General features: G+C 37.7%; 1 protein-coding gene across 1 annotated transcript in view; it reads right to left on the bottom strand.

Annotated features, from left to right (window-relative positions):
- Positions 1-8,820, bottom strand: part of LOC144632660 (uncharacterized) — a 34,760-nt gene extending 25,940 nt beyond the window's left edge. Inside the window, 1 exon segment of the mRNA XM_078491343.1 lies at positions 8,400-8,820. Coding sequence (XP_078347469.1) covers positions 8,400-8,673 — 274 coding nt within the window. The 5' untranslated portion in view covers positions 8,674-8,820.
- Positions 8,821-12,118: the final 3,298 nt, after the last annotated feature.

Below are 12,118 nucleotides of genomic sequence, written 5' to 3'. Positions count from 1 at the left end.
TCAAACAACAAAAGATGGCTACTAGATAAATTCTGTTTCTTTTGTTACGTAGACGAAATCATAGTGGTCTCCCTAAACATTGCAAAACATAAATAAACACATTCAGTAAGCTGTATGCAACAGTGCACGCGTGGAAATACTGCCCAAAATATTAAAAAAAGCTTCACTCATATCAGAAAATGATACTTTCTTAACGTTGACCAGTGGACAAGCAGTAAATACTGAAATCAGTTAATTTTACAAACGCCACTTTATGTTTTGCGTGTCGCCTTACATTCTACAATTTGGAGAGGAAAATTCCTTCTTTACTTAGACACCGAAAAAAATACCTTCTCGTGACGAAACTTGATGAGCCAAAAGACTATTGTTAAATGTACTAAGGCACAATTCAAACAGAACTCGTATGACTTTCGGTAATTTAAGTTGGTCCAAGTGACCTCAATTAAGAATGAATGGTTCGGAACACACGCAATGCAATGTCGGGAAATTCGTACCACCTCACAGCAAATTGTTATTTACAAGAAGTACAGTTTTTGTTTCACCTGAGCAGGAAATAAATAACATTGACTAGTGGCGTATCATTTTAATCTTGGGTATAAATTAATGGCGGCTGCGATTTCGCAAGCCAGGGGTCACAAAGACTTACAAGGCACGTGACGAGAGTTTTGTCCGGTTTCGAGTTAGCTATCGACAAAAAATTGGAGAGCATCGCCGTTGTTTTACCTCTAAGAAAGAAAGAATTGTTTAGGCTGTCTTAAAATGAGCTATCTTAGTTTGATAGAAATTTTTCCTTGGAGAAATAGTGAAATGCAAGCGAAATGGCATGTTGTAAGTCTAAATAATAGAATATTGCGGATGTATTAATAATTCTGTCGCAAAAATAACGATAAGAATCAAGTGTTAAAACATAAAATGTTCAAGATAAACAACTGAGTTTTTGAATGCATTCGAAATGAGGCTCAGAGAATATACAAGGAAAGTAATAGTGAACGGCAAAATTAAAGCAACGTCGTGAAGTAACATATGAAACCACTCACTTACTTAATAATCGCCACTCGATTTAGCCATGCAACAAGAAAGATATACTTTTACGGAACTAAACTAATATATTTTTTTCGTTTAAATTAAAATGACTTCAATCGATGAACCCGCGGTTTGTACATGTATGCAGGGTATGTTTTTTTAAGAATAAAATGACGGTAAACGGAAAATCATAATTTCTGCCTTTTTTGTAAAGCAAAATAAAAATAATAGCGTAAAAATAACGATTTTCCAACTGATTTCACGACAAGCTAATGGTTTTTCTTAGCTTCCGTTCACAAAAACTGGAATTAAAGGATTATTGAACAATTAAGATAGAGCCTTTTTTTAAATTGAAGAAACGTTTTTTTGGTTCGTTATAAATTCTCTAAAATTTCCATTACCGAATTCACCATGTCGATTTTAGCATAACAAAAACAGAAAATCTAGAGACATCCTACGTCCAAATTATAATGTGTTGAAAATTTGTTTTGGTAACACAAAAAAACAGACATTCGAAAATAAATAAAACAAATTCAACGCTTACAGCACTTTTACTGATAGACTATTTAAATCGAGCGGTTTTAAATATATACTCAGTTTATCCTATTTATCGAAGAATATAACGACTAGAAAACCGGGCATTTATACGACGCACTTTGCCTTAAAAGAGTTAAAACTGCTTTTGATTACCGTACAAATGCATAATGTTTCTCTTTTTCCTGTCCTTATTTTATTGCTTTTTGGGGGTAATCCAACGTTCGATGCTTCTTTTAGCTTTGTGTGTTCAACGGTCGACTGAATGCAATCAATTATTCGCAAAACTGCAACGAAACGGCGTGGGATCAAATTATTCCGCCTTGGTACGAAAGCCATTGAATTGCATTTGGAGAGCTAAACAACGACAGAAATGCAAGCTTTCCACTCAACTACAGTAAGAGCGGCTTTATTATATATGTCGTTTACGCTTCCTGGTTATGCAAAAAGACGACCTCATTGTCGATGGTTGAAAAATATAAAATCTAGTTTTAGTAAAGACATTTAATTGCATTTCGAGGACTAAACGACGACAAAATGTGCTTTCTACTCAACTATAAGCGACTTTTTTATTTAAGTCGTTTACGCTTCCTGGTTATGCAAAAGGACGACCTCATTGTCGATCCTTAATAAATGTAAATCTCATTTCAGTAAAGCCATTGAATTGCATTTCGAGGACTGAATAACGAAAGAAGTGCTTTCTACTCAACTAAAAGCGACTTTCATACAAGTCGTTTACGCTTCCTGGTTATGCAAAAAGACGACCTCATTGTCGATCCTTGATAAATATAAATCTATTTTCAGTAAGATTTAAGTTAAGTGCCTTGTGCTTTTTAATCTTTTCTCCTGAAATACACAGCCGTACATCGTTCTCGTAGAAAAAAATTCACAAAAACTACGGAAAATATAGAGCTGTAACGAAGTAGTTTTTGTACGCGCACTATTGAGTTAGAAACCGAGTATGGAAATGTTTCAATGCCTGCCATTTCGACTCGACAGATGTCGGCTATATATGATGTGTACGTCGTCTTAAGCAGGTTTTTATTTAAATTTGTGGAAATTGAAACGGAGAAAAAAGGGCGACACTTGTCAGTACTGCATTTAAAAGTTTCCAACGAGATATCAATATCAAGCGCCCTAAAAACAAAAGAAACACAGAGCAGAATTCTAGGTTCGATTTCCGCCGCTCTATCGAATCCGGTATCTTCCCGAAAAGGCGGCTGGAAATAGAGGCTACAAAATTCTAGACTGCTAAATATCGAAAATGAAAGGTTCCTGCGTGAAATATAACGAGAATAAAAGAAGCAAGCGAGTCAAACTTGCTGATAAATCCAGCAGAGTCGACCATGGATAGACGAAACTACAAAATTAAAACTGGCTGTCGCCAACTGAATTTGTAAAATATACACGGTGTCTGGGTACAAAAAACGTTTCATGTTTTTCGACGTTTTAGACACTAGTTCGCTTATTCGGCACGGAAAAACGTTTATACTTCGTTAAATAAAAGCTTAACTAATAAGCGGTCTAACTTATTATGAAAAACAACACATCGTTTGCAAAGAGACAGCAACTAGCAATCGAATTTCATGACGAAAACCAACTACCATTCTGACGAAAATAATGTACAAATACAAATTCAAGTTTCAAAGACCGCCTTTCTCTTGAACAAAAACAAGACAAGTCGACCGTTTTATAACAAGGACGTTGCTTTGAAATAAAACAAGCAGAAAGGACGAAAACATACCCAATTTTCAACGTTACGTCGGCGCGTCAAGTCCGGCCATACAAATTCACTTTGGGAAGATTATATGCCTCGTAAAATGTTTCCAGGCAGACGAAAATGTTCACATCGCTAAGTTCGATATGATTTCCCAGTACATCAAAGACACATGTTTTTCAATGCACGGACAAAGGATTTTCCTTGTCTTTTGAACGCCACTTAAAAATACGCGCACAAGAAAGTGTGAACGTGCAAATAAAGCTCCGACTACAGCGGGGGCGCGCTATAGTTGTTTGCTAATTATTATGTAAATCTTCCCTTTTATTCAAATCGATCTCAGTGGCACTCTTCAGTCCATTGTGGATTGTAAACAACGTTCCACGTTCAACAATTTTGCCAGCCGTGCAGTATCCGTAAACGTTTCTTCGAAGATACGTTTATCACAGGCAGGAAAACTCTCTCAGCTGTAAAAAGTCACAGAATGTCAAAGAAAAAGTTCAGAAGAAGCAATTTTGTATGTGTATCGTAAACATTTCCAATGCAATTGGCGCCTTAGTACCTGTAGTTTATTGTCAATAGATTGTAAAAGTCGGCAAAGACCAGGTAAAATATTTTATTTTCGATTAACACCTTGCAATTAAAACTTGGCATTAACATCAAGTCTTATCCTTCAGCAATTCTGTTTTATAAGCGCGCGCGTGTTGACACGTCTTGAGCTAAACTCATATACATAAATAAGCAGTATTTTACATTTCTCCGGGAATTCTGTATTATAAAAGGGTTCTTTATATTAATCTTTGCTTTGTTATCCTCGTTTATTAATGAATATATATAAGGCAGTAAAGAGCTTTTCAACACATTTTCTACGTTATGATTCGAAAAAAGTTTTATAACGCACGGTCATTTACTTTGTCCGTGTTATTAATTCCCGGCTGCTACATCGAAACTGAAATTATAAACAGCAGGAATATTATGTTTGACAAGGTGTTCCGCTAAATATTAAATCTTCACACATCCTTCATTTCAGCTCGATTCCATTCTTAAAATCCGAAAACCTACAGCTTGAAATTTTTTTTAAAAGAGAAAATTTGTTGAAAATTTTTAACTATGGCAACCATCTACCTATCTGCACCCTTGCCGGTCGGTCTAAAACAGGACTTTAATTAAAGAAGCTGATTAAAAACTCAATAACTCGGCAACCAATGTTAATAAAAGCGATGTTTTTTGATAGGAAAAGACTAGCTCCTTTGGATCACATTGTTTTTCTATCGACGTTTACTAGTAAAAATTTGATTTTCTGTGGCCACAAAACAGTCTGCAGCGACAGTTTTTTAAGCAATTTCGACTCACGTCAGTTTATATCTTTAATAACATCATTAAACACGGTGAACGGTGGAAGTTAAGATTTATTACACAATGTCTATTACAAATTTTCCCTCTTCGAATTAAGCAACTCCGAATATAGCTTAACTACTGGGAAAATCCTTAACGTTTTATACAGATAAAAATTTGGTTTAATCCTCTTTAGCGAGTGAAAAGTACAATGAGCACGAGTTTATTCGCGTGCCACGCAAAACCACGAACGTCAGTTTAGTAAATATCTCGATCTAACGAAAAGGTAAGCAAGAAAGTGAAAAATATAGGAATTCCTAATCAACTGAAACACGTAAAATCAACGTATTCCCTATTGTAAGTAACAATCTTTATCAGGATAGCATTCGATTTCGTCACGAAAAAAAAACCCTAACCATTTTTAACTCACCGTTGATTTTTAACAACACTTGGCCAGATTGGCTTAGTAGTTTATTTGAAGCAATGCTTGAACTGTCTTACTAAATAAATAAATAAGTGGAAGTTGCTTTTTTGTCGCAAATAAACGAAATCTTTCATTAACAAAATATGCTTTAAGTAAAAGGATACGAACTCGTCCAGAACATGTGCTTTTCACTTTCGCTCCACCGAGGACCAGAAAGCGTTTGTCAATGTTTTGTTATTTTTCTTTCGAATGTGCCTCATCCGTTGGACTAGCTTTAACTTCCGACCGCGCTGGAAAGGACATGACATTGTTATATCGTAAAAAGGAAGCTTATTGAGTTACCTCAATCTCGGGTTATAAAACCATGAAAAATCGTTGGATGTCAGGAGCGTATCTTTCGTTGCCGATCGATAACGTGATATAACACTCTACAAAGCCACATAGCCAAGCTAGCAACACGTGAAAACAAAGCGAACCGGGAAAAAATGACGAAAAACCTCAAATACGACGCTATTCTTACATGACGTAACGCTCGAATTCGGCTCTGAGCTCTTTTCAGTGTCGCTTCATCAGCGAATTCTTCGTATAGATCGTTGTCGTGTTTTGAAACATCTAGAGAGTTAAAACCACGCTCGAGTTGATAGTCGTAATACCGACCTTTTTTTCGGGTCGGAAAGTGAAAAAAATTATGTTGTACATACAAAAGTCCGAACAATGTAAACGTGATGTCGAAATATTAAAGACCAGAAGAGCTAGTTTGTGGCTCAAATTTGCATTCCAATAAGAGTGCATTCTATTTATATTTAAAACAGAGTGACAAAGCGCGTTTCTGCGCAAGCATGCGTGCGGATTTGATCTAAATTACAATACCACAATAGACACAGTTCAATATTACAAACCATCTCGGGTTAATGCGAGTACATTTTCTCTTTTTAAAAGCGCGCGCGTAAAACGAAAACGATTTTGGCGCAGAAGTCAAGATTTTTACTCATATTCTCGTGATATCTATGACTATGGGTAAATTTTTTCTTGATACCGGTTTTGCTGACGTAAATGAATTCGGCCGGATGTCAACATTATATCGTCTGGTATTTGTTATGGTTATATGAGTAAATTGAAAATGCCTGGGTTTTCAATTACCAAAACTGGAATCGTGTTATGAAGACCACGCGACGCAAAGCATGCAGTAACAAAAGTTGAAATTTCTGCTCGCAGCGCGCAGAACATTTATTTTAGCCGTGTATTGAAGATAGGTTTCTAAGAAACCTGCGTTTCTCAGCCGATAAAAGACTTTTCAAACAAAACTATTATCAAACAATTATCGGGGCGAAGAAAGCTTCCAGTTTCGATTTTTTTGTCGTCTGACATAATTTGAGTGTGAATTGAGTCTCTCATTTAAACCTTAGAAGAAGAGCTCCTTTGAATACAGATAAAAAGAACAGATCGACCTAGGGTCGTGCGAGCACGGAAAAGATTAACTCTATCTCTCATTTCGCGATCAAAGGGTACATGTATTAATGGCAGATTGACAAGCTTCAAAGACGTTATTCCTTGCGGTTTCTTGGAGTTTTTGTGCCAAGCAGTAAATATTTTTCGTTAAGAAATATTTTTGCATGAAAGTTTAAACACTGGATTCGAAGTTTTCAAAGGTTAACAAAGTGAAGAATAACGGAAGAAGTTTTTAAAGCGGCCGTTAAATAAACCATTGTTCACTGAGTTGAAGTTGTACATGGCGAGAGAACAGAGATGCCTTTTGAAAATCGATGTTCTTGACTTGTCTGTGTGCAGTAAGATGTGTTTTACAAATAGGTTTTCATTTAACTTCTTTAAAGCGATAAAGACAAAGACAGATTTCTTTGAAATAAACGAAAGATCAGTATTTTCCGCGAACACACACGAATCGGTCACGGACAAAAATAAGAGAGGCCACCGGACGAAAAATCAAAGACGTATGATAGCCCAGCGTTTAAAAACATAATTTTCATAAAAATAGCAAGCAAAATAAAAACAAAGCAAGTAAACTGGGGCGTTTTGGAACAAACAACATAGCAAAAATGCCAAAATAAGAGAAGAGAATATCGAACGCCCAAACGAGCGCGCAAATATAGCGAGATCGCGTGTTGGCGTCTTAACGAATTCGCGGGAACGCAAAATGCTCGAAAAGCGCTTGATCGTATTTTATCAACAAAATTAACGTAATAATAATTTTCCCGTAGTCTGTGAGCATTGGCCTACACTTTGACATGCCGATTCAACACATCCGTTGCTTTCCGCGATCGTTTCAACTCGAAATCGTCGACGCCTAGAGGAAGTGAATTTACAAAGAACTGGCCACAACACTGGAAAAGGGAGTAACGACCTCTCGATTGAAACTGTTCGCGCCCTTGTTTAAGCGATGCTGTTGCAATTTTTCTTGTTTTGTTTTGCTTCTCGCCTACGCTTGGCGAAGTAGAGAACGAGAAAAATCCTCTGATGACCTTAATAACGACACACAAGGAGAGAGATATATATGTATGTCGTGATGAATATCACTTGAAATACTCAACGCGAGCAACGCGCTAGCAGACAGCGCTTATTTTAGCACGATCTACACGAAATTTATCCATTACACTAAAGTGCAGCATTTTAAAATCGTTCAACGATTACTTTTGCGAGTGAGGGCCTCTTTCAAAGCATGACTTGGCACTTATATTGTCTGCGCCCCAACTAAAAGGAATCACCCTTTACAACGATTTCACGTTCGAAATTGACCGAAATATTTTTTTCCTTTCAGCGTAAACTACGGAATTGCAACACATTAATCGATCTTCGCTAAAATAGTTGCTTCAGCCGATCTGACTTGAGATTGCATTTGGTCACGTAGAACTCACGAGGACGAGATAGCTTTTAGTCCTATTAGCTCGTAGGGTACGTAACATGATCGAATATAGATTGTCTGAGTCCAGATTCCACATTATTTCAACCGATACACGATCGTGTCGTTTCAAGACAAGCTAGGGCACACAGATCGCCGCGAAGTTGCAAGTTCCTAACAAACCATGTACAACCCGCTGGCTTTGTAATTCAGAAAAATCAAATTTTGTTTTGTTATTTGCGCTTCCTTTGCAAGTCAGCTAATATCAGACGAACCAACAATCCGTGGCATAAAGCCAGTGTCGATTACGTAGATGCAGCTTCGGCAATAATCCCAAATTTCGCCCCTTCGAACGAGCACGAAATCTCACAAAAATATCCAGCGACCCAGGGCAATTTTACATCCCACGTGTTGGTTGACAAAAAAATCATAAAAGCCGTTGGTTGTCTACGATTTTGCACGAACTCGCTCAATAAATAATTGAACAAGGGAAGAAAACTGCGCCAACTTACCTGCACTAGGCACCGTTTGTGAATAGTATTGCGCTTGTAACGGAGAAATAAATTGGTCTGAATTTCTTCCGATCGCTCCCTCTGAGGAAGAAAAGCCTGCAGGATTAGAACCATTTTCCAGTGTCGTTTGCGAAGGAAAAGCCTTCAGTTGTCGGAAGATCGGGTTTGTTGTTACAGCCTCATGGGCGAACGGTTGGCGAGGGTTGGCCGTCTTCGCTTCCAAACTGTGTACTTTTGTCGATAAAATGGCCGATTTTTCCTGCGATCTGTCCATATCTGTTAGTTAACCAGCGAAAACAGCGGTCCTTTCGGGCGGCAAAATTCTCGCAAGCATAGTTTCGAACACAGTAAAGCCACTCTTCATGCCATTAGCAAGTAAGGCGGAAACGTGCAAAGCTAAAATTGCTTTCAATTCAAGTTGTCTGTGATGTTGAGTTCTGTACAGAAACAATGATCTTGCATGCTAATTGGTCCACCGCACGCCCCCTGCAAGCCGATTTCACTCATCAACCAATCACGTGCCGGCAAAGTTGACAATTTCCTTGATACCCAACACTTCTTAGAGTGAACAATGCCAGGCGTTTGGCATATATGCGTAATTTAGCGCAGTTACGAAAATATGCTGGAGTTTTCCCAGAACAACTCTGAAATGCGTTGGTGTCGTGATTCAAGAAATTATTATCGAAAGCCAGGTATATGTCCTGTTTACTTCGATCAAATTACTTGTGGACGATAGAGGCGTGTTGTGTTATGAAAGCAGTCAGTCGTTTTCCATTCATCGAGTGCGCGCCGCAGTGGAATCTATCAAAGTTGACATGTGCTTCTTTCTTTCTTTCGCCTAATCGCGTTTTGAATTCCGTCCTCGGCTGGTAGTCTATCAGGATTTAAAATTTTTCATCTTGGTAATCCTCAAGTGGCAATTTGTTTAGCGACTTTAATTTTAAACCGACCGTCAGATCAGGCGAGACAGCTGGACTTTGTTTACGACGTTTATATTCAAAATAAAAATATATTGAGCTCACAATGTGTTTTTTAATTCTGCCGAATCACTTATTTTATCAATATCAATGAAAGACCGACATTTGCCCCAAGGGAAGGTTTTGTGTTTCGGTTGTCGATCCAAATCAGCTGAGGCATAACCGGAATAACAAATCGAGTAGCTCGACCGTAAAATCAGTTGTACACGAACGATTCGACGCGCTGTTCCACTCCGATTTCATTTGCGTGAGTTACACATATCAGAATCAAACAAAAGATCGTCACTTATGGTTTTAAGATTGGCATTCATATCAGTTTTTCGACATACATCCCCGATCAGTGCTTCTTGAAGAGGATGCCATGCCAAGGTGTGAGAAATTCACAAATATAGATTACATCAAAAGTTATTTTGGTCAATTTGCGTCACGCAACGCAGCGCCAACGTGGCGTGGCGTGATCAAAAAACTCAATTTACATATTTTGCGGTTTTGATTTTATACAAACGCAAGCACGTCTTCGCAGACTGATTAATTTACAGCTGTTAATGTCCAGATTTCAGAAGTTGTTGTATTCTAGATCGAAAAAAATTTTTGGCTCTCTTTTCGATCAACGATGTCTAATTACTAAAATTACGTTCGCAGTTATATTTTGCTACGTGTGGGCTACAAGTTTCGTAAGTCGCGCGGACTAAAGGCACCCTATTGTAACAGTTTATAAACACATTTTAGCTGTGCTACGCTAAAATAAACTTTTGCTGACCAAGGAACATTTGAAAATATCACAACATTTTTATGGAACTTGTTTCTGTAACTTGGTACGATTTTAAAATATTCACCGATGATTGAAAACCACTGTTTAGACACGTTTCATTGACCCGAGGTATGGAGTTTCCGTTGCGAAGATTATTTATTAATGGAAGACGTCAGATTATTTTTCAATTTCTATATTTAGGTTTCGAGGCGTGAAAATCGCGCCTAACGCACGAACTACACGCGCGCGGATCTCGCGAGTGTCTACAAGCGTAAGCGGAAGTCGAATTTAAAATCTGTATGACTGTCGACTACGTAAGTGCGCTGCATGAAAACATAAACATTCCCTTTAACTAATAAAATTAATTAATAAAAGTGAATTGACATGAACAGGTTGTGTTGGTGACACAGTCTCCTCATGAACTGCGACATTCTTAGCTCAAATTAAGGAATGAAACAGATTACAGATTGGTAAATTTGCATGTCAATGATAGTGCAAATTCCTTTTTCGACCTTTACGTTCGTTCCTTTCTACTTTCATAAGCCGTGGCCAAGTAACGCTCTTATTCTTTTCAAATAGTGCGCAGTCATGTGTTGTGGCACAGGTAAATTACTCGGTCTAACCAAGAGCTTTTATATTACTTTTTAGGCCTTCGATATTTCCGGATCATTAAATCATATCGAAACTGGACCATGATCATATCCCTGTTTTGTTTAATAAGTTCATCTACTGACCATCAGGTGATTCCATTCATCATACGAAAGAAAACTTAAGGTCACATCCTAAAAATAGTTACAAACAAATCGAAGTTCATTTACATGTAACCATGAGGAAATACTTCAATATTATTTTACTCTTGACTTGATGGACGGATAGTGTGACTAATTCCCTAATTCCCGCGACTAAAATTCTCAATCTATCAAGTCACTGACAATTACAAACACAATGTTAAAAAAATCTCCTGACTGACACCCTAAGAACAATTATATTCTGAGATGTTTATATCCCTCAATCCTACCTGTAAGACCGTCGTCTGCCTGTGTACATCCGTTGTAAAACCACAAAATCATTTTCTTGACTGGCAGGGGGCGCGGTACTGGTGTACAGGCTAGGAGAAAGGAAATAGGATTTGTGAAGGGAATAATTGAATTATTGCTGGGGATTTATCTGTTAATACTCAAAGAAATTGACCGCAGTATTTGTCAGTCGGAAGGCACGCGAGATATCTCTTCCTTGTTTACTTGCAGAGTAATATGGTTTTAAAAACGTAACACTACACTTGAGCAATGAAGATGTTGGTATTGATTGGAAATCTTCTAATAGTGGCCTGGCCTTGCTAAAATGTACTGTATTAGTATTGAAAAGTTGTTAAAAAGTGGCGTGGCTTTGGTTGGGTAGGCCGAAAGTGGCCTAAAACTTGCAAAAACGTTGGGCCGACGTTTTCAAGTTTGACAGTGTCACTTGGAAAAAGAATCACATAAAAACCATTGATTACAGTTAATTCACATCTTGGAGAAGGAATCTTTGCGATTCTATTATTTTTAAAAGCTTATTTTGCTGATCAGCGAGTGTACCCTCACAGTTCTAGCATAGTTTACACAAAAAAACTTAGACAGTGCTTAGAAGACTTTTCATGACAGTGTCCCTTTAAGGCAGTGGCAAACGGGGATCCATTGTTGGTTATGATATTTTCTTGGGCGAGAAAACAGGAAAACATTTGTTGCGGCAGGAAATGTTTTTATAAAATTGAAATTCAGAAACATTCTTTGTGTCTCGGACACAAATTTTGTGTCCGAGACAAACGCTGCGGGCGCGGGCTGAACATGAAAACACTTGTGTCCACATCAATGTGTCCGCGACATTGTGGTCCTCGTAAAGAACTGAAACGTTGTTGTATTAACTTTTTTTCTGGCTGCCAACTTTATATTGAACATTTTCCTTTTTCTTCTTTGACAAAATTCCAAAAAACACTAAAGTGTCTGAAGCGGGCG

This window comes from Oculina patagonica, chromosome 12 (genome assembly GCF_052425735.1).
Source record: "Oculina patagonica isolate OP01 chromosome 12, crgOcupat, whole genome shotgun sequence".
NCBI classification, from domain to species: Eukaryota; Metazoa; Cnidaria; class Anthozoa; order Scleractinia; family Oculinidae; genus Oculina; species Oculina patagonica.
The sequence above is the reverse complement of the archived record's forward strand: the minus strand, read 5'-3'. Positions and strand labels throughout refer to the sequence as shown.